This window comes from Typopeltis vanoorti, chromosome 15 (genome assembly GCF_054136105.1).
Source record: "Typopeltis vanoorti isolate ZY-2024b chromosome 15, IOZ_Tvanoo_1.0, whole genome shotgun sequence".
Taxonomy (NCBI): domain Eukaryota; kingdom Metazoa; phylum Arthropoda; class Arachnida; order Uropygi; family Thelyphonidae; genus Typopeltis; species Typopeltis vanoorti.
In genome coordinates, this window is record NC_143563.1 from 44143841 (window position 1) to 44166907 (window position 23067).

At 35.7% G+C, this 23067-nt stretch overlaps 1 protein-coding gene across 2 annotated transcripts in view; it reads right to left on the reverse strand.

The window, feature by feature from the left end:
* The window catches only part of LOC150098719 (breast cancer anti-estrogen resistance protein 3 homolog), a 77529-nt gene that overhangs the window by 48955 nt on the left and 5507 nt on the right, over window positions 1–23067 (reverse strand). For both annotated transcript variants that reach the window (XM_090405547.1, XM_090405548.1), the window contains exons 2-4: window positions 15409–15528; window positions 9286–9397; window positions 802–883 (exon numbers count right to left, since the gene is read on the reverse strand). In XM_090405547.1, the coding sequence (XP_090261673.1) occupies window positions 802–883; window positions 9286–9397; window positions 15409–15507 (293 nt within the window). In that variant the 5' untranslated portion in view covers window positions 15508–15528. The remainder of the gene's footprint in view (window positions 1–801; window positions 884–9285; window positions 9398–15408; window positions 15529–23067) is intronic.

Sequence of the window (23067 nt, forward strand, 5' to 3'; positions counted from 1 at the left end):
ATAAAATAATTGAAATAGAAAATTGATAAAAAAACTGATCGTGTAAGACGGGCATAAGATGAATTAAAATGCAATATTTAAATTTTAAATGATTATCTAATTGCAAAATCACGAAAATAATTAATTTTTTAATATATATTATTAATTTCTTCTATAAAGAGCCACCAACCCCTAAACCGCCCCAACGCCCCCCAAATGCTTCTGATCTCACTATAGCCCCCCCCCATAGAAGGCTTCAGCACCCACTGGGGGGGGTACCGCCCACTTTGGGAACCTATGGCCTAGAGGAACACAAGGCATACATCTGCAACCACGACTATGGTCAGTCAGGCCTGGCTGACTGCATGTGAGGCATATATGTGACATCTGATTGCATGATCCCCATCTAAATAAGAATATCAACTGATATGCCATGCAAATATTCAAACATACATTGTATTACAAAGTGAACCTATAATTCATATCAAAATGTTATAAAAATAGTCTGTTATCGTGTTACCAATAAGCTTACTGGTGAATTTCAAGCATGGTATAAATTTGCATATCATATGCTTGTTTCTATTTTTAAAACAAAATATTTAGAACTAGATCAATTATGCTGTTTGTAAAAGAAAATTTGCAACTTCAAAACAGTGCTCTTTGTTTATAAATTGAAATTATAAACAATTCAACTAGGTATAAATTGCAGTATACTGTTGCAATATTCTGCAATTTATAGACAGTAGTAACTCAATACAGGATATTATACACCAAAGAATAATAAAAGCAAAATAAAGAACTAACTGGAACTGTTTTAATTACCTTCGTTGAGGGCTAGTAATCAAATACGTTTCTGGGGATAAGGATAAAGAAGAGTGGACATCTCCTACTTTTGACACATTAACTAGCAGAATAAAGAAAGAATTTTTAGGTGATAAGATTTTTATGAGTTAAAATTAGATTAAGATATCTAAAAAGTTAATTACTAGCTTATTTATTTATTTGTATAAATTTTAATAATCGCTTTATGTTAGGCATAAAAAAACTGTACAAATAAAGAATTTATATCACATACAAAATGAATATGTTCAAGTACTTAAGCAAAGAATGCAAGAGTTTGGTTACAAATGAGAGTGTGGCTACTACAAAAGACTTAATAAACCCGATAGGAGTAAGTATGCATATGTGACTAATACTAAGTGACCCCAGTTTCTATGATTTAATTGGTTCCTGGGAAGTCATTAAGTGAGATGCAATAAATCAAATCCTAATTTCCCATAGGTTCAAGTGCTAACAATTCAGGTTTCATTCACAAAAATTATTTGAAACATACCACACCAAAATGGCAGCCAAACTAAAATAGGGTACTTAAACAATGAAATGATACAGAAACACACTTATTTAATTATGCAAAAGTGAAAATGTTACAAGATTTACTGTATAGAGCAGGGATGGCCACAACGTGACTCTTCAAGCTCTACTAGGAAAAAATAAACAAAAAGAGAAGAACATTAAATGAAGTGTACTTTGAACAATTAGAATAATTTTAAAGTCGAAACATGATTTACTAGTAGAGGCCTTCCTTGTATCTATTTTCTTAGTAAGCTCCTTAAAATTAAATGTGTAATTAGTCAAAGCAGTTCTTACAAGCTTGTTCAAATGTTCATCATTTAAAACAGAACCATATTTAGATTTAATATATTTAAGAGTCAAATATAATGCTTCACAGGAGTATGTAGTCCCAAAATGGAGATCAGTTTTCTGCCACATTGCTGTTTTCTGTACGCAACATTGAGCTCTCTGCTAACTCTTCACTGGAAGAAGAAACTCAGGTATTTATGAAGGTATTAGGGCTGTTACACAAACTGAATAAGAATTCAGCAATAGGGACTGATGGGATATCAGCACGTGTGCTAAAAGAGTGTTCAGCTGAACTGGCTATACCTTTGACCAGGCTGTTTAACATGAGTCTCAGAACAGAGGGAAGATCCCACAGGAATGGAAAGAATGAATGGTAATTCTATTGCACAAAGTAGTCAAAGAATTCCAACTATCGACCAATTAGTATCTCTGTAGTGGTGGTGGTGAAGATTTTGGAAAAATTGGTTAGGGATCACATTCAGAAATGGATTGACAGTGAATCTCTACTTTGCAATGAGCAACATGGACTAAGGGAAGGTGATGTTTTAGCAACTTGCTCACATTCTATAACAATGTTACCATTGAACTAGACAAGAAGAAAGGATACACCATGATACTTTTGGATTTTGCTAAAGCTTTTGACAGAATACAGCATGGTAGACTGCTGCATAAATTGGAGAATTTATGCAACATTGGGTTATAGAATATTAGAAAAAAAAATAACAACTGGTGCACCACAAGGATCAGTGATTGGTCCACTGTTATTTAATCTATACATTAATGATACTGGGAAGGACTTGACAAGCAACATACAGCTATTTGCTGAAGATGCAAAGATAGGTAGGATAATCAGGAATGCAGTACTTTCAGAATGATTTGAATATGCTGCAATTGTGGGCATGGGAAAATGGATGTCAGTAAAATGTCAAGTCATTCACTTTGGCATGATTAGATATCCAATATCATATTAAATTGGTGGGATTATGCTAGAAGAAACTAGTGAGGCTAGGGATCTTGGAGTGTTAGTATATAGGAAGTTGAAGTTCAAGAGCCATGTGGCAAAGATTGCAAACACAACTCAAAAGATAATTGCAATGCTGAAATGAACGTTCACATGTAAAGATAAGGATGTCATTTTGCCTCTTTACAAGGCCTTGATAAGACCTCACTTGGACTACTGTGTGGAGGTCTGGTCTCCTGTTTTCCATTGTGATTCTGATATATTGGAGAGAGTGCAAAGCAGGGTGTTGAAAATGATATCAGGATTATGAAATACTGATTATGAAGACAGATTGAGAATTTGTAGACTGCAGACACTAGCAAACAGGAGAAAGAGGGGTGATATGATTGAGACTTACAAACTTCTGAAGGATTTCAGTCAGAAGTCATATAGGATTTCAATTAATGGAATTTTTCAATTTATGGAGGGTAGGGAAAGGACAAGAGGGCATCCTTGGAAGCTAAGAATGAATGCTGCTAAGAAGGAGGTGAGAGCTAGATTTTTCTCTCATAGAGTGATGTGTGAATGGAATGGATTGCTATTGGATGTTGTGCTTGCAGTATGTGGCCTCCCTCAATGAGTCTGCGACTCCCTGGAGTCACAGATAATAATAAGATAGTACACTGCACTTAAACAGAATGAGAGAAACAGATAAGCAAAACAGGTGTGACTGAAGCAAAAATGGTAGAGAAAAGATCAAGGTGAGTTGGTGTGCAGCAAGGAGTGCTTCTGAACTTCAGAGACCTGAAAATAATAAACCAATTTGAAAGAAAAATTCTGATAGGAAATAAATCATGAAATATTAATTGTGTTGGATTATCATGATATCTAGTACACCAGAAAATGATAATAAGAAATGATTTTTCACTCAGTTCATTATAATATGCCTTTTCAAAATCTACAAAAGTAAACAGAGATCTTATACTGCTCGATTATTTTTTACAGTTTGTCTTAAGGTAAAATGCTAATCCTGACAACCTCTATCAGGATTAGCATTCTGAATCCTTTTGTCTTCAATAATTGTTCTTGCATGGGACACTCTACAGTGAAAGTACTTTAATTCCTATATTTAATACTTTTAAGATATTGACATAGTTTGAACCTCACAATAATGTGAGATCTAACCTCTAGGGCAGAGGTTCCCAACCCTATGCCCATGGGCACCATGGTGCCCATCGACCAATTTGTGTGTGCCTGCCGCAGTTCAACCGTGTGCCGTATAGTTTGAAATAATCACACAACAATTCATGGCATGCTATATGATGCATGCGTTAATGACACATGATGAGTATTAAACGCATACAATGTAAAGTAGATGCGCATTCGAAGTTGTTCATTCCAGTTTAAGAACTGGAATATCATCATATTCTCCTAATTATGAAGCACTGGCCAATGAAATGCAATGCCAAAGATCATACTAACTTACATATATATATTTAAATTTTTATATAATGTAAACTTTTAAGTAATAAAACATTTGATTATAATGTAAACTTTGTATGTATTCATTTAACAAAAGAATTCAAAAAATTTGCTTGAAAAAATAGATGATGCTTGTCGCCCTATCGGTATTTTAGAATGTGCTCTAGGAAACAAAAAGGTTGGGAACCCTTGCTCTAGGGTTTGACTTTCTGATAAGCTTTCTGAATTATGTACTGTAACCACTATAACTTTAATACTAACATACTTTAGGTACTTTAATACTATATCACTTCAAGTCAGATATCTATTCTAGCTGACTTTTATTTATTTTTATTTATTTTGCATTTCAGGTTTCTGACTTCTTTTTCTCCTGATGAAATGTACTTTTCAATGGATTCCTTCTAGATATTATATTTTCTACCACTTTTATCATTGGTAACTTTATTTAATAATTCACTCCAATATCCATATCTTCAGCTTGATAACACTGCTCAGTGCTTCTTCCATTTCTATGCTTTTTTTTAACAATAGCCTCTTGAACATTATGCTGCCTCCCTGATATTTACTTTCAGCATTCTTTCCCAAGTAGACTAGTGTCCAAAACCTAAGGACGAATACTATTTCTGAAGATTACAACTGTAAATTCAGACAAACTAGCTTGTGGCAATTTACATAACTGATGATTTCAAGTAGAAAGTGGGTACACATTCAAGTGGCATGCAAAGGGATCATGTGGTAACACGATAAAAGGCAAGAGGCTGCTCTAAGCAAATTATGTTTGAAGGAAGCTTTTTTTTGTGAAGGAATGAAGTTGGTTGCAAACTTGTCTGATCTCATCTTCCTTTTACTTTGCAGTATTGAGGGTTTATTAATCATCGGACGTCAAACTGTTCACAGGATAAGGTGGTCAGCCCTACGCTCCGGTGTATCCTATGTCTAGTGTTGAGTTCTCAAGATGGAATTTTTCTAGTAATTGAAGGCCACAGAATTACTGATATTGCCAGAGAGTGTGGAATCTAACATAAGATTTTATCCAGGCTCTGGGCAGCATTTCAAAACAATGCAATGTGTTACAGACGTTTGCTAAGAGGTTGCCCTTGCTCTATTACAGAGCATGAAGACAGATTTTTGGTTTTAACAGCAAAATGTAAATCAATGCACCATGGCAGGTTAGCTTGCAAGTCGGCTCCATTCAAACACAGGTATGCAGATATCTCAACAAACTGTCGCAAGACATCTACAACAAGTAGGTCTATATGCTCTAAGGCCTGTAGTCTGCATCCCTTTATCCACAACTCATCGTAGGGCACATTTTCAGTGGTGTTATATCCATAAAAATTGGACGAGATACCAATGAGCCAATGTACTCTTTACAGATGACAATCATTTTCTCTTTCCACTGATTCTAGCGATACTTGATCTGGCATGAAAGTCATACTGCTAACCATCGTGAGAATGTTTCTGAAAGAGATAGATATGGCGGTGCTGGGGTCATGGTGTGGGGAGGTATTATGCTTAATTGATGCACTGAGCAACTATTAAGCATAATAAAAAGGGACTATGACTGGTGAATGATATTCCAACAAAGTTTTTCAACATCATATTCGATTGTTCCGTGGTGCTATAGGTGAAGAATTCATTTTTATGGATGACAATGCCACACCACATTGTACACAAGCAGCAGAGATGTGTCTGAAGACCAAAGATATTTATCAAATTGAGTGGCCAGCACGCTCCTCAGATCTCAATCCCATGGAACACATTTGGAAAGCAATATGGAGATGCATTGCTGCTCGAAATCCTCCAGAAAACAAACAAGGCTTTATCCTTGCTCTGAAGGAGGAGGAGTAGGCCAGTTTGCTTCAAGAACTCCTGAATCAGTTGGTGCTAAGCAAGGTATAACATTGTGAGATATGCTTTACATTTTGGGGTGGACATATCCTATACTGAAATGTCTTTCTGCATAGTTTTTTGTAAACAACGTACATGCATTTCTTAATTATGTCCTTAGGAAATTTGTAACTTTTGCCAAAAATATATTGCAATTTAATTTGTAAGAAATTTATAACACATTTTTTGTGTAATATAATTTGCTTTTGGACACTAGTGTAATTCAACAATTCTTGTTTAGCCATTTTTGCACATCTTCTCTGTCTTCTCTAAAGCCATATGATAGACTAGCCATGAACTTTCTATACCATTTGTTCTTCTTTTCTTAAACTGTTCCTTTAGCTCCTTGAATCCACAATAGATTTCTTATTTTTCTGTCTTTGCCAATAGCTTCACCAGATAGTCAACTTCACTACAACAAATTCTTAGTGACAATAGACATTGTTATAGCGAGACACTTATACTGAAATATGGAATTCTCTTTAGAATGGCATTATGCCTATGGTACTTTAGTTGGGACTTTTTCCATGGTTTTGTTATAGTGAGTGAATTTGTTACAATGGTCTTTGTTATACGACTTTTAATTTTTCAGGAAATGATAACATATACTAAAATATGAATTAAAAAACTTTAATCAATACCCTCCTATATTTCAGCAACGTTACACTACCATCTTCTGGGAACATAAAACTATGATATGTGCATGCAGGCACTAACAACGAGCAAATGAGGCTGATGAAGGCAACTGAAGTTGGTACTAGAGTCCTAAAGATTCCCCCCTAGTGATCTAAATTGGGTTGTCTTGGCTGATGTTCTTAGGATGCAAGCTTCCAAAATTTGGGGCAGTCTCATGCACCCAAATTTGTTGAAGTTTGGGAAGTTTTTTTTTTAGAGCTGAGGCCAATTCTAGGAATAATCTTTCATACTTATATTTGCTGCGGTGTAGTAAAGTGGTTTTCTTCCAGCTTATTCTGTGGTGAGTATCTAGAGCATGGTCAGCAAGTCCAGAGTGGCTGTATTGGTGAAACTGGATGTAGTCTTTGTGTTCAGATATCCTGATATTAGCTGTCCTGCCTGTTTGGCTGTAGTAGGACAGTTTACAACTGCAAGGGACCTGGTATACTCCAGGTAGGTCTAGGGAAAGTGGCTGGTCTTTGGTGGAGTGGATAAGGGATGCCAATTTCTTACATGGTTTGTAACAGGTAGTCAGGTTATATTTTTTTAGGATATTTGTTAGCTTTTCAGACATTCCCCAGATATAAGGAATGGTGATAGATTTAGTATAATCTTTGTTATGAAGGGGAGGGGGGGGGATTGTGGTTACCTGGTTTTAATATTTTCTGGATTTTTGGGGGGTTGTAGCTATTGGCTAAGAAGGTGTTAAGGAAATAGGGTTTTTATATTCCCATTTTGTTGTGAGGGTGGGGCGTGATTGCTGGTGAATGTATCTAACTGTATGGGTTGGTTTTCTGTAAACAGAGAAAGCCAGAGATCCATCAGGCTGAAGTGTAATCAGAGTGCCTAGGAAAGGGAGACTCTTGTTGTTGTGTTCCTTTTCCAAGCTGAACTGAATTCTGGGATGTTGATTGTTTAAGTGCGTTAAGAAGTTGTGGAGTGTATCTAAGCCATGTGCCAAATAGCGAACACATCATCAATGTAGCATAGCCAAACAGTGGGGTTTTGTGGGGCTGAGTTTGAGGCTTTTTCTTGAAAAGTCTCCATAAAGAAGTTGGCCAGGGGTGGAAAGAGTGGAGAACCCATGGCTCTATCTGTTTGTAGAATTTTCCTTGCCAAACAAAATAGCCTGAGTTCATTGTGAACTGAAATAGGGCTGAGTCAGGAAATTTGGCTTGGATGAGATCTAAGATATTTTTGAGTGGGACGTTTGTGAATAAGGAGGAGACATCAAAACTGACCATTATGTCAGTTTTGTGTTGTGTTGGAGTGAGAGGTTTTCTATATGGACTTTAAAGTGGGCTGAGTTTTTGTATGTGTGAAGATGTGTTGCCAATATAATGTGTGACCACTTTGGCTAATTTGTATGTGTTGGGAATCAATGCCATCCACAATGGGATGTAACGGCACATTCTGCTTATGGATTTTTGGTAGTCCATATATTCGGGGGGGGGTCTAGGGGTTGAAAGGTTTTAGTCTGCTAGTCACTTCCACAGGCCAAGAAATATCCTTCTTAAGGAGTCTTTGGAGCGTTCTGATTTGGGAACTGGTGGAATCATATTCAACAAGTAGGTAGACAGATCTAACAGTAAAGAGGTAAGCTTACTTGTGTAGTTAGTTTGGTTGAGAAAACCACAGTGGCATTTCCTTTATCCACTTTGGTATTATTATTTTGCTGTTGTTCTTTATTTCTTGTAGAGCTTTTAATTCTTCATCAGATAGATTGGTTTTCCTGACTAAATTGAATGGCTGTTGATAAATTTGCTATGAAAATCAGCAATAACAAGATAAAGACAATGAAAATAGGCAGAAAAACTCAAAATATCAACTGCATCATCAATGGAGAACCTATAGAATAAGTAAAATATTTCAGCTACTTAGGCACAATTTTTAGTGAAGATGGCAAATTAAATATGGAAATAGACAATAAAATCAACAAAGCTGGTATGGTAGGAAGTCAACTGAATAAATTTATATGGAAAAGAAAGATTAATGGAATGAACAGATGGCATCAATATCATAAGATCTGATAATGTTGGAATTTTGACAAATAACAGATTGATTTGGAGGAAAATTGTTGATAGGAAGTTAGTAATAAGATGCAAGTTCTTCATGTAGTACTATAATAATATCCTGTACACTCCCCTAGAGGATACATGTCAGGAATTTGATGATGATAATTATAACATTTGTTAGATTTCTTCTGTAAATGTTCACTTGAGAAAATGTACCCAAAAAATATTTCCAAATTTTTAATCCAAATAGAACTGAAAGTTTCAGTATTTATCATTTATCAACAAGAATTTGAAATTCATGAACATCACATTCACTTAATTACCTTTCCTTTACAGAGGTAGCTGGCTAATGTTCCCTACCTCGTAACCAGCCTGCTACAGAGAAATCATGATACATAAATTACCATATTTACATTTTCCAACATCAAACTTTACTTTTTAAAATTTGATAAATTTTAATATAAAAATGTGACTGCCATGAAAAATCATAAGGTTGAATTTAATTTGTATAAAGCTAACCAAATATGCAAAGCATTTAATCTTTTATAAATTTGAAAAATTTATAAAAGATTAAATTTCAAGAATAATTCATTTTGAACTAAAATGTTGTCATCTGGACAGTTAGGAAACATATAGCCCTCTGGAATGCAAGTAATAATATACCTTTTTCATATTTTTCCTTAAGCATCACAATTGATGAAATCAACCTGGCTCGATGAGCACCATTCCTGATTCCAAACTGTTTCAAGTCTCTTTCAGACAATGATAAAAGATCCTTAAAAAAATATCAAGAATAAGAACATTAAAATGTATCAGTAATGATAGTGCATAAAGAATTTATATAATTATGCATTACTTTTATGACGCTTATATTGTCATTCATCAAAAATTAAAAAGATTAATGTTTCTGCAATGAGTTAAGGAACTGATTACCTCTTTAGACTAATTTTATTCAAGTAAAATAACTTTTAAAATAAGTAAATAAATAAAACAAGTAAAATAAAATAACTGTCCACATGGTTAACCTAGTGGCTGTGTGCTTCGCAACCATATGCCTGGGGAAAGAGTGTCCTAGATTCGATTCCCATCAGAGACATGAGGAACTCAAAGATCTTCTTCAGCTATAGCCAAGTTAGCCGGTCTTGGGCACAGGGAGTAGGGTTTTTTCCCCCCAGTTTAGCTGGGGGTTTTTTCATCCCGCAAGCATGCAAACCAGCCCCGTGAACACACATGGACTACAGTCATGAATATCTCCATTAGGGATGCAGCAGAGGAGTGGCATGCTGCCTGCATTATTTTGCCATGACTCCTCATTAGGAGGAGACCCAATAAGTCTGAATCAGATGGAAGGGAGAGATAGATAAATAGAAAATAACTTTATTAGAAGTTATTTAATTTAAATCAGAAAGGAAGAAACTTTGTGAACCTTAATGCTGTGCAGCTATGGTGAAATTTAACTCAGTAGTAATAATAATAATAATTAAGACTCACAACCTACCTATATTGCTTTTCATAACCATAATTTTAGGAAAGTGATTAGTCTGATGACTAAATATATATATTCTTGTATGTAAATTGCAAGTTTTCTCCTGGCCAATTTGGCTGTTATTATATGAAAAATCTGAGTTTCCAAAAGGGGGAAACCTTCTATCTCTGTATGAGACTGGCTAACTCTACTTCAATTGAAAAGCTCTGATAAAGGTTCTGAATCACATCCCAAATGGGCAAACCCACGACAGCTGTCTTTTCAACCAAGATGTGTTACTGAAACTGAGTGGATTTCAGAGGGGTCTTAATTTAGTACTTACAGCAAACAGTAATATGGATTTGGATAAATAAATAAATCTTTATTATGAATAACTAAATGAGAGAAAAGAAGAAAAAAAAAAAAATATATATATATATAATAAAGTAAAAAAATAACTAACTAGTAGCTTATAGTTATCATTCTTGTTTATATGATAAACACTAAGCAGCTTCTAATTGTAGGCTCTTCCATAATTGAAAGAAATGCCAGCTAACCTCTAGATGTTAAAAATTTAGCTGATATTTATTTCATCTGAAATGAAATGAAATAAACTGAAGACTCACATATGTAAGAAGAGAAAAGGGTAACAGTCTCAAGAACACTCAGACTCCAAACCACCACCACTCAAGGGTACAATAGTAGAGCAGTTCTGAAGGCTGGCAATAAATAGTATGTGGAACTGAACAACATGATAATGTACCAGGAAGCTTCCCAATCAGCTGTCACTTACTCTGCCAGATCATGCTTGGAGGGAGTCTGAATACAGTGGTATGTAAAAGGGACACAGAAGCCATGCAAACAACAGAATGGTGCAACTCATCTGGGTCTTTCACCCAATACATACCCTTCAATCATGCAAGTCAATATAATAATTTCAATAATGTTTGCATATCATAAAACCTCCCTTGGGGTAAAAATACCAAAAACTTTAACCCACTAACAAATGAAATCTCACCCCCCCCCCACTCTTAAAAAAATACAAATCAAAGAAAATGGCAGGCAGCAGCTCTCTGGTAGGCTATGGATTCAGATAAGGTTTTAAGACAGTTGGAAGAAGGATGTGTGCAAAGTGTAACTTAAATGAAGAGTTCATTGGAATGTATTGGCGAATGAGGTGACAGCAGCAACAATGCAATGAGAGTTTGTCTGATAGTGAAGAGAGATAGTGTAAAAAACCAGTGAATGAGTGGTAAGAAAGCTATAAAAAAAAGCAGATGAGTAATCTGCTGAAAGAAACAGTTGATGGTGGCATGAATCACATAAGTGATACAAGCGTAGCAAAAGTCAGGAATAGAGAATGTAGTACAAATGTCATGAATGACACAGCGGAATGCAGTAAGATAGAGGAAGATGCAAAAGATGGTGGAATAGTAGAACAATAAATAAGGTATGGTAAAGAATCTAGTATGAAAGGTACAACAAGTGAGGACATTAGAAAATAACTGGTAACATTAAGGAATGAAATGAGGTGTGTGTGTGTGCATGCACACGCATGCATGCATGATGTGTGGAGCGAGATATAACATTTAGAGTAGAGATTGGTAATTGGAGGTATATGAAGGATGGCAGGGTGCTTAGAACTGGGTAACCCTCAGTGGCATGAGTGCAGGCTAGGAAGGTGACAAGCATCATAAGGAAACAGAAATTAGCATAAAAAAGAGATTGGCTGAAGCAGTAAAGCAAAATCCTAGAAAATTCTATAGTTATGTTGATAGTAGAATAAGGGTGAATATGAAAGACTGACTTTACTTGCTGGAGATGGAACATGAATCACATTTGGCAACGATATAGTGTAAATATTCAATGAGTATTTCGTTAGTGTATTTTATGTAAGGAAACAGAGCAGTGCTGATCAGAAATAAGGAGGAGGACAGAAGACTGACAGTTCAAGAATGGGAAGTGCTTAGAACATTAAGGACCTTTGGAACTGGATGGAATATCACCACATATATTACGGGAACGTGAAAAAGAGCTGGCAGTAATGTCAAACTATAGACCAGTGTGTGTGTGTGTATATCAAACATAGGGCGAGGTGTTCGACACAGAATACCTGGGTTGATGAGAATGGAAATCTTTGAGAAAGCAGCATGGGGTTGTTAAGGGGAAGTCATGCTTTAGTAACATGGTTACATTTTAATAGAGAGACTAATGTATTGGATGAGGGAAAATGCTTATATAGAGATTTATTGGGATTTGATCAATACTGTTGAAACTGAGCAAGATGGGATTGGATAGTTATTTGGTAGCCTGGTTACAGGAATGGCTGACTGAGAGGAACTGGTGAGTTGCGTATGGAAGTGTAGCATGCCAAGAAAGGAAGATGACAAGTGGGGTGCCATAGCGTTCTGTTCTAGGATCACTGTTAACTTGTTTAACTTGTATATCAATGATACAGTTCATGATATGAAAGGAGATATATTCGGTTGTTTGTTGATGATGCTAAATTAAGAAGAGCAATGTCAGGAAGCCCTGATGTATTGCTGTTACCAGAGGGTTTGAATAGGTTATTGCTTTGGGCAGATGAATGAGGATGTCATTTCAATGTTACACTAAGTGTAAAGTTATGCACTTTGGCCAGAGAAGATGGAATGAGGTTTACCATACTAGAGGAACCTTGCTGAAAGAGGTGGAGGAGGCAAGGGATCCAGGGATCTTGGTGGGTTGGGAACTGAAGTTCAAGGTACACATTGCAAAAGTTATCCAGAAAATTGCTGCTATTATGCAAAGAACACTGACATGTACAGATAAGGAAGTGATAGTATATTAGCATCTTATTTATTGTATAAGGTGCTAATTAGGCCCTCATTTGGATTTCTGTCACAGATCTGGTCACCTGGCTATATTGATAATAAGGAAACATTGGAGAAAGTGCAGAGATGAATAACTTAGACTGTCTCAAGACTCTGGAATACTGAGTATGAGATGAGATTGAGGGGAGGGAATGTGGTCTTCATAGCTTGGCAGATGGGAGGAGGAGGGGTGATATAATTGAGACACAAGTTGTGTAGAGCCTATAAAACAGATACACGGGAATTACTGCATAGGATAATTGGTGATGAGAGAACAAGAGGTCATCCCTGGAAACTGCACAAAGGTCATGCGAGTAAAAAAAGTGAAAAGCAGATTTTTTTTTGCTTGGTGGATGACAAGTGGAATGCATTGCCAGAGTGGGTGGCGAGCGCTCCAACACTGAATGTGTTCGTGGCAAAGTATGACAGTCACTGTGTCTGTGAGTGTTCAACTTCCAGTGATTACTCTTTGAATAAAAAAGCTCATCAAAAAAAAAAAAAAAAAAATCCATATTCACTTCAACATTTGTAGTCTCAACTGATATAAAAAATGTGCACTACCACCACTTACAACTGAATCTAACCTGTTGCTGTTAACAGAACGTCAACCAGGCCTCAATAACACCTATCTGCATCCATCTTCCAAACTACATTCTACATACTCATAACTTATTTTAAGGGAATTACAACACCAAACGAACTAAATTATAATAAAGATGTTTATTAACCAGCTTATATTTCACTGTATTTCAAACCAGCATCTTCAGAACACAAAACAACATATTACAGTTCACACACACAAAAATTGAGTAAGTGAAACAATTCAAACTGAAATGGACAAAAGATCTAAAGTCCTAATTTGGTGTTCTCTTAAAGATGTAAAAAAGAAATATTCCAGCTGTACTGGAGTTGATGTTAAGATAACAGTCTCCCACATTTTTGGCAAAGTAATACAATCATACTTGTTCAGGTTAGAAGAATGCTTCAGTCATGGGTGACTATGATGAAAAGTTGACTAAATGAAAGAGGATGCCAAGTTTGTTTTCTGGAAGCTGAGGATGCTACCAAGAAGAGAGATTAAATCTTGTCTGTTGAATTGATCATTATCAAAGATAAGGGGAGAATAATGTCTTTTTTGTGTGTGCATGTGTGCATGTGTTGGCTATCTGATAGGTATCAGAGAGTTGTGTATGGTGGAGCAGTTTCCAGGAGGCAGAGGGTTACAAGTGGGGTCCCACAGGGCTCAGTACTAGGACCTATATTGTTTAACCTTTATATCAATGACATAGCCAGTGGATTGCAGGGGGATATTCAGTTGTTTGCAGATGATGCGAAGCTGGGAAGGATTATTAGTAATAGTGCAGATGTGGTAGCCCTGCAAGAGGATTTAAATAAGCTAGATAGATGGGCAAATGAATCGGAGTGTCAGTTTAATGCAGCAAAATGTAAGGTCTTGAGGTTTGGGAAACATCGATGGGATGCTGCATACTCTATGGGAGGAGTTATACTGGAGGAAGTAGGGGAGACAAGAGATCTGGGGTTGATGATTGATAGAAACCTGAAGTTTAGGGGACATATTGCAAAGGTGGTGAAGGTAACACAGAGGATTGCTGCTATTATGAGAAGGACACTGACCTGCAGAGATAAGAGGGTTATCATTCCATTGTATAAGTCTCTGATCAGACCACACTTGGACTATTGTTCTCAGATTTGGTCCCCAGGATTTGAAGGGGATAAATTAACTGTGGAAAGGATACAAAGACGGATGACAAAGATGGTTTCAGGACTGTACAAGGATAGTTATGAGGATCAGCTGAGAGAATGTGGACTGCAGAGTTTGGTGGATAGAAGAAGGAGAGGTGATATGATTGAGACTTTTAAACTGTTGAGAGGTGGTTACAGGGTTGACACTGGGGAGTTCTTTCGCTTGGTTGATCAGCGGGAAGGAGTGATGACAAGAGGCCATCCCTGGAAGTTACGAAAGGAAACTGTGAGCAAGAGGGTAAGGAGTGGTTTCTTTGTGTGGAGGGTGGTTGAGCCGTGGAATGCATTGCCTGATGGAGTGGTGGGAGCGAGAACGGTCAGTGAGTTTAAAGAGTGGTATGATAGACTTTGTGTTTCTCAGGGGGGGACCTCCCCCTCAGTGAGTCTTTACAGACTTTATGTCTTAGGAAGGACCTCCCTCGATGAGTCTTTTGACTCCTTGGAGGCCTGAATAATAATAATAATAATAATGTGTGTGGGGGGGGTCAAACTATGAAGGCGATTATGAAAGCAGTGTTTAAGACAATTATTGTAGATGATAGTGAAGCTTGAGATGTTTGAGCACTAGAAGGGTTTGTTGTATAAGTATCATCAGCAAACAATATATTGTAATATTGATGAATAAAATACTTATTAATTTTGTATCAGTACTATTATATCCTTCCTATTAGTCAATGCAACAATAATAATAACTATATGACTTACCTCTACTCCTCCATAATTTTGAAATATTTCAAAATATTCTTCAAGATCAAGATTTTGAAGCCACTGCTTAATATCCAGGTGTGGTTTGCAATTTGACATTCTTTAATATTTTAAAATGCCCTACATTTAAAAACCATGTTCAGAAATTATTAACAAAAAGAATGTTTTCCTTGATGATTCTAAAATCATTAAAAATAACTGAAGATATCTCTAATATGAACAAGTTTATAATAAATATCTAGTTGTTTAAAAGTAATTAATTAAAAATATTTTAACATAAAGATATACAAGTACTGTCACTTCTTTTTAATTTTCATTTTTCAAAAACATGAATGATATATACATACTTAATATCAGTATTTCTGAAGTTATAGTTTATTAAAAATTAAAATAGAATGTCATCTGGGTTTGGAATGCAGGGAAAACAATCCATCTACAATTCGTTAAGAAACAACAGTGAAATTCATTTCAAAAACTGAAATATTACTATTACTATATAAGTACATATGTCTGAAGATCTTTATGCATTCTAGTGTATTAGAGAAAATTATAATTTGGATATTCAGAGAACATTAAACATGACGAAGCTCTAAGATCAGGGATGCTATAATTTGTAACAAATACTCGTTTTCTGAGAACAATGTACTGTTGGAAATGGAAGGATATAGAATTTTGAATAGCAAGAGGAAAAGAAGAGGGAAATGCTGTTAATGACAGCAGAGGACTTGTGTTCCACTAAGAGTGGAAGTTGAAAATAGTAATACATGTGAAGATTTTGAATCTGTTTGTGGTGAATTTGAAATTAACTGAATAATACACCTAATAGAATGTTGTTATATATCAGGGAATGTAGAAAACACTGATTGTAAAATGTTTAGGCAAAATGTTTGAAAAAAAAAAAAAAAAGCCTAACTTCAATTCTCATCATGATGAAAGGAATCTATGTTTTTTTGTTTGTTTTTTTTCAGAGTAGGATGAAAAACCAGAAACTCAGGTTTTTCATCCTACATACAGACAAAACGACCTTGAAAACACAAACAATTTACAGCAAAAAAATACTAGTGATGGTAGATGGCATTGGTGTATGTGATGATGGTAGTAGCGGTTCACTATAGTTGGTGGATTAAGTGGTGGAGACAGAGTTGTAGAGTAGGTATCCTTCCTCAATGAGTCTTTGGACTCATTGGAGGTGTCACGTAATAATAATAATTGAGAGATGTTAATTATAGGAATGTGGATTGGATGGAGAAGATAACATATAGCAACAAGGAGAATAAATCTGTTGAATTTCTGAGAGATAATATGATGGAAGCAACTTGAGATTTTAGTGTTGGATTTGGTAATATACTCAGATGTGTCCTTTCCTTTAGTGTTACACGAAGATCAGCATTCATTTTAGAAATTATGGACTTTTAATTATGGAACTAACATGGTTGTAAAGTCCATGTTACTCTCATGATCACTCTCACCAGCTGGTGGAGAGTGATCATGAGATACTGGTTTGATGGGCAGCTAAAGAGGTAAAGATTACTGTCAAAAAAGGGGATATACATCTAATTATAAGGCAAGTGATTATGAGAAGCTCAAGCTCCATAGTCAACTAGCATTGATAACTTGGGCTGATGAGCTATGCAGAAAAGAAGTTGACAGAACATGGGAAATGATTAGGAAGCATGTGACACCTACCAAAGCTACGCAAATGAATAGAGTAGGAAATAATGGATGAACAGTGAAACCAGGCAGATAGTGCTGGAAAAGATGTTATGGAAGATGTAAAAGACAGTCAGTAGTGATCAGATGTGTGAGGAAGATAAAATGCAAGTAAGAAAGGTGAAAAACATAGTTAAGAATGAGAGGAGTGCAGTGAATGCAATGAGAGGTGAGGAGACTGGCCAGTCAGACCAAAGATAATTCATTATAATAAATTATTATTATTATTTGACACCTCCAGGGAGTCCAAGGACTCATCGAGGGAGGGCACCTGCTCTACAACTCTGTCTTCACCATTCAATCACCATCTGACTGCAACTACACCAACGCCATCTACCGCTGACCACCACTGGTATTTCCACAGACACTCACAAACATCCATGCCCACGGCGAGATTTGAACCCGCAGCCTTTTGGCTGGAGGGCGAATATATGCTATCCATTCGGCCAACCAGGTTGGCATTTATGGAGGCAACTCCCATGTTAGAGTAATTACTTCAGTTTAATATAAACTAAAATAATCACCCAATGTTTCAACCTTCATATCAATTCATCATCTGGTGTGTGTGTATATACTGTATATACACACATTCAAAGAGACAAACCACATAGCTAAAGTCAGGTGATTACTTTGTTTATATTAAAACTGTGATTATTACTTAAATTATGGAGACAAGGCAGTTGCCTCCATAATTTATTATAACAAATACTATAAAAAGGAATCCTTTTAGACTCATGATGTGCAACTTCATTTAATTGTGCCAAATTATGCTGTTCCTAATGTTAATTCTAGTCAAATTAATTAGAATCCGCTATATACATATATATATATATGGAACTATAAGACACATGAGTATAAGGCAGGTGATTATATAAAATGAGAAGGCAGCTTTAAGCTACTTTATGAGAAACTGCAAATTAGAGGAATTACCACTACATACAAAACAGTCAAGGGGGTGTGTCTCAAAAATGCTGTAGCCAACTCTATCCCCAAAATCAGAAGAATATATCAAAAGAGAAATAAATCGATGAATAGAACTATAAAGAAAAAATTGCATAAAAAGAAGAAAAAAAAAAAGAGTATAGCTTTCTTATTCCTACAAGTTAGTGTTCATATCATATTATGAATAGAAGCTGGCTGAACTGGCCAAAGAAAATATGAGAGGATTCTTCACTAAATGGTTATTAAAAGTGATAAATGCACAAGAAATACCCAGGTTATTAAGAAATCACTCTAGTAGGGTATACATTTAGACAGACATTTCTTTGGAAGCCAAGATATAACTACATGAAAAGAAAGAAATGGATGAGGTAGAGTATTAACGATAGTGAAAGCTTGATGCAGACACAGCAGTGGGAATTGGATGAGACATTAGTGAAGGAGGAAAATTGTGCAAGAGAATTAGTAATGCTCATAACCTGGTTGTTTAATTTTATGAATTTACTGCACGTGGATGAAAAAAAGCTTAGAGACCTAGGGATGATAGTAGATAGAGAGTTAAAGTTTAGAAGGCACAATGTTGAGTCATCAAAGTAGATAACTGTAATGTTGAAAAGAACACTAACTTGTAGGAATAAGAAAGTTATATTCTTTTTTTTCTTTTTTTTTAAATAAGGATCTGCTAAAATCTCACCTGGACCCCACCAAGATGATATCTGGCTGCAGAATTTTGATCATAAAGCAGGTGCAATGAATGTTGTCTGCAAATTAAAATCTCTCTCTCATTCTGTTTCTTAGAATGAGAAACAGAATGAGAGATAGATCTGATAAAAAGTTTGCACTCATCTCTTAAAATATAGATACAGGGAAAATTCGCAAGCTCATGGCATGCAAGAAGAAAATTCGCAACCATATCTGGAAGCTGAATAAGGATCTACTCGGCTTCCAGATATGGTTGAATTTACAGCTGAAGTAACTAAGGCTATGATACCAGTGTACTAGGATAGCGATCCTTCTGGTCTGTTTGCCTGGACAAAACTGCAGGATGAATCAAATAACTTTTCATGGAGTTCTTCATTACAAAACTCATGAGTTAATTCCTGCCTTATGTTACCCATCGTTGGAAAAATGCCTGGAAAAGTCTGGAGAAAGCAAGGTGGTCAGGCTTAATATCTTCTCCAAGGCAGTTTCCCAAACTTTCAGTACCTGCATATCCCCTGTTAAAATTTTAGTAACCCACAATACCGCTCTCAAGTAAAGGTAATTTGGAAGAAATTGTAATAAGCTTTCATTCAAACACAAATAATTATAAAGATATTTGTTTTTCAACATTTGTATTATAAACATATATAACAATTTTTTAATTATTAAATATATTTTTAGGTCCGTGCAGTTAGCCAAGTGGCTAAGTGCTTTGCAAAGGAGTGTCCTCGGTTCGATTCCTGTCACTGATGTGAGGAGATTAGGATCTGTCTCAGACATAGCCAATTTAGCTGGTCTTGAGCATGGAATGCAGAGATTTTCTCCAAAGCTTATCTGGGATTTTTCATCCCACAAGCAGGCAAACTGGCCTTGAGAACTCAATGCTTGTACAGACATAAAATACACTGGGAAGCATAGGGCTAACCACCTTATCCTTGTGTACGGTTGCAGTTAAATGAATAGAAAACCCTCGATACTGCAAGGTAAAAGAGGGAAAAAGGAAGAAGAAGAATATATTTTTAGTTATATGAATCCAATATACATACAGTAGAAACAAAAATTGTGAAATTTAAATTTTCAGTAATAAAAGTTTAATGAGACAAATGAAATTTAGTTCAGCGTTCTGACCACATGGTTTGAATGATTGGAATTTAAACTTTTAATGCAAACAGTTCAAACCATACACAGTTGGAATGTGATCTAGACACAGACAACAACTAGACACAGCCCTAATGGAAGTCATTTGATACATTTTGTTTAACTTTCATTAGAATTTTTAGTTATTGAAAAATTTATTAAAGAATAGATCTCCATTTATTTGCAATAATACAGCAACTAGAATATTATAAAAACAAAAAAGGAGGGAGAGAGAGGAAGGTTAAAGTTAAAAAGGTGTACTGCAATGTACCCCCCCCCACCACCAATCACTATCCCTGTGATATGCATATCACACTTTGGGAAACACTGTGATAAAGCATCAGGACAGATTTTACATAACTGACTATAAAGTAAGCTATCTTCTGGTCTGACTTTTGCAATTTGGTTGCAAAAGTCAGACCAAAAGTCAGTTGAGTGGAAAAATCTTGATCCTCAAACTTCAACTAATGTTGTAGTATCACAAGACTCAGTTTTGCCTACCCTCTTCCTTCAACATATCAAAAAGCAGGACTTGGAGAGGCTTTGAAAAATTTTGGGCTAGCTCAGCTCACCAGTCAAATATCTCACTAGTAAGGTCAGTCATAAAATATAGAATGTCAGAGAATATACCATAGTCATGTGTCAAATCTGACACGGTAGATTTATAAGCTTTATTAATGCTATGACTGCCAATGTTGAAGCAAGTATGTTAACTACTTACTTCAGACTACTTACTTACTTGGTGTTTATTATTATCTTCAGACCTCCATGGAGTCAAAGACTCATTGTGAGAGGTTCCTGTGTTACACATATAGCTCATACTGTGCCTTAAATACATTCATATTCTCTGAAGTCATTACATCCTCAGGCAATGCATTCCAATTATTCACCACTGCTAATGTAAAAAAATCTGCTTCTCATTCCTTTGCTCAACATCCTCCTTATCAGTGCCGGATTTACGTATAAGTTAAAAAAGCTACAGCTTAGGGCCTCGCAATCTGCCGGGGCCTCAAATAAAAAAACAAAAATTGATAAAAAAATATTCGCAGAAAAATCACTCAAACAAAGTCAGACATATCACAATGATAATTTCTAAATAATTTTAAATATACAAAATATAACATTAAAATAATTTTGGCACATTGTAAAAGTTATTGAGATATTTTGTCTTTTTTTTTTTTTTTTTTTTTGAGCCTTATTTGTCGTTTTTAAAACCCTTTAATTATATAATTATTTCTGTGATTTTGGAAATGCATACTTTATTTTTTTTAATAAAAATTAAAAGACAATATATTTTCATATATTAAAAAGGCGTATATATTTTAAATTTTTCTGAGACCAGCCGATGTAATTTAAAACAGTAGGGGGCATCTGGGTTTTGTATAGCTTAGGGCTTCAGCAAGTCTAAATCCCGCCCTGCTCCTTATACAGCTTCCAGGAATGATCTCTTGTCCTCCCCCATCTTCCATTATTTGATGAAAAACTTCTCCAATGTTAACCTGAGAAAATCCCTTACTAATTATATGTTTATCATATCCCTTAACCTCCTCCTATCCACTAGACTCTGCAATGCATTTTTTCAACCTTTCTTCATACTTAGCATTCTAGAGACCAGAAACCACCTTAGTCAATCATCTCTGAACAGTTTTCCAATATCTCTTCATTCTTTGGAAAACCAGATGACCAAATCTGTGCACAATATTCCATATGTGGTTGAATCAAGGCCTTATATACAATGCAACCAAAATATCCTTACTTATACAAATCAGTATCCACTGCACTGTCGACAGAGTTCATTCTTCTGTTCTCAATTTTAGCAATGTGTCCTCTAAATTTTAGGTTCCTATCCACCATCATGCCCAGATCTCTTATTTTTTCCAATATATCCCCACTAATTGTATACTCTACATTCCATCTTTGTTTTCCGAATTTTAAAACCTTATGCTTCACAACATTGAACTGGCAATATCCCACACACTCATGCCAATTCACTTAGTCTATTCAATTTGTAAGGCCATATCATCTGCTCTTTTTCCTCAATTCTTTCTACACCTTTGCATCTGCAAACAATTGCATATCCCCAAACCTTCAATATCATTTAACCTCCCTACGGGCCAATGTGGATGAAATAGTGACACCAAATTGCACTTCTTATCCATATTATTCAATGGGTTTTAGAGCTTCGTATCCAGATTTAGCTCGACGTCTATAGACTTCGTGGCCGGTTGGGGAGTTAACATACAAGTTAAAGAGGAAAGTCACTTTCAGGACCATTGCTGCTTATATATTGCTCCCCACACACAACTTGCTGATACCCATCAGAAAATCTTCAATCCGACACCATCCATTCTACTTTATCAACATATCATGCAGTAATCTATCAAAAGCTTTGCAAAACCTAAATATACCACTGTACTTGCATCTCCTCTGTCCAATGTCGTTCAAAGAGAATGTCATTGTTATCAACCCGATTCTGGATCTTGGTCTTCACTAACCTCTCCAACACCTGACAGATTTTTCACGAGTCTTGTCACTTCCCTTACAAAACAGTACAAGTTAGTGATAACTAACTTTAACCAGCATCCAGTGAAGAGAGAGAGAAGGCAAGCAAGTGCCACCATCTTGTGGTCCCTAATGTGATATGTTATTGTCTGAAATAGCATAGGTTCTACATTTAATTTTCTTGAGTTCACATGACAAAAAACCTGAATATCAGGGAGAAAAAACCCACTTGCTGGTGCCAGAGATTGACTAACTCAAGAACCAGCTGAAATTCCAAAAAGTTCCTCTAGTCAGCAAGTAGAAAAAATCACCTATAAAGATCACCCTTTTCCTATGGCTAATTGACTTATACAGTTCATCACCTTCCTCCACATTAGCCTATAGCAACATGTAACCAATTATTTCATTTTATTTACCACTATCATATGCCACAATGTCTCAAAACTACTGCCACTTTCCATTTCTACCTTGCATGGGACTGCTTTTCTTTCATCAACAGCATTCTACCTCCCTTTTCTTGTTTTCTGTTTTCATGAAAAACATCATACCCTTCCATCTCTATTCCTGGCAGGATGTATTCCTCATCCAACCACATCTTACTTATTACAATAATTTTTGAGTGAATGAACTCACTCAATGCAACAATAATAAATTTAGTTTAATCCTTTA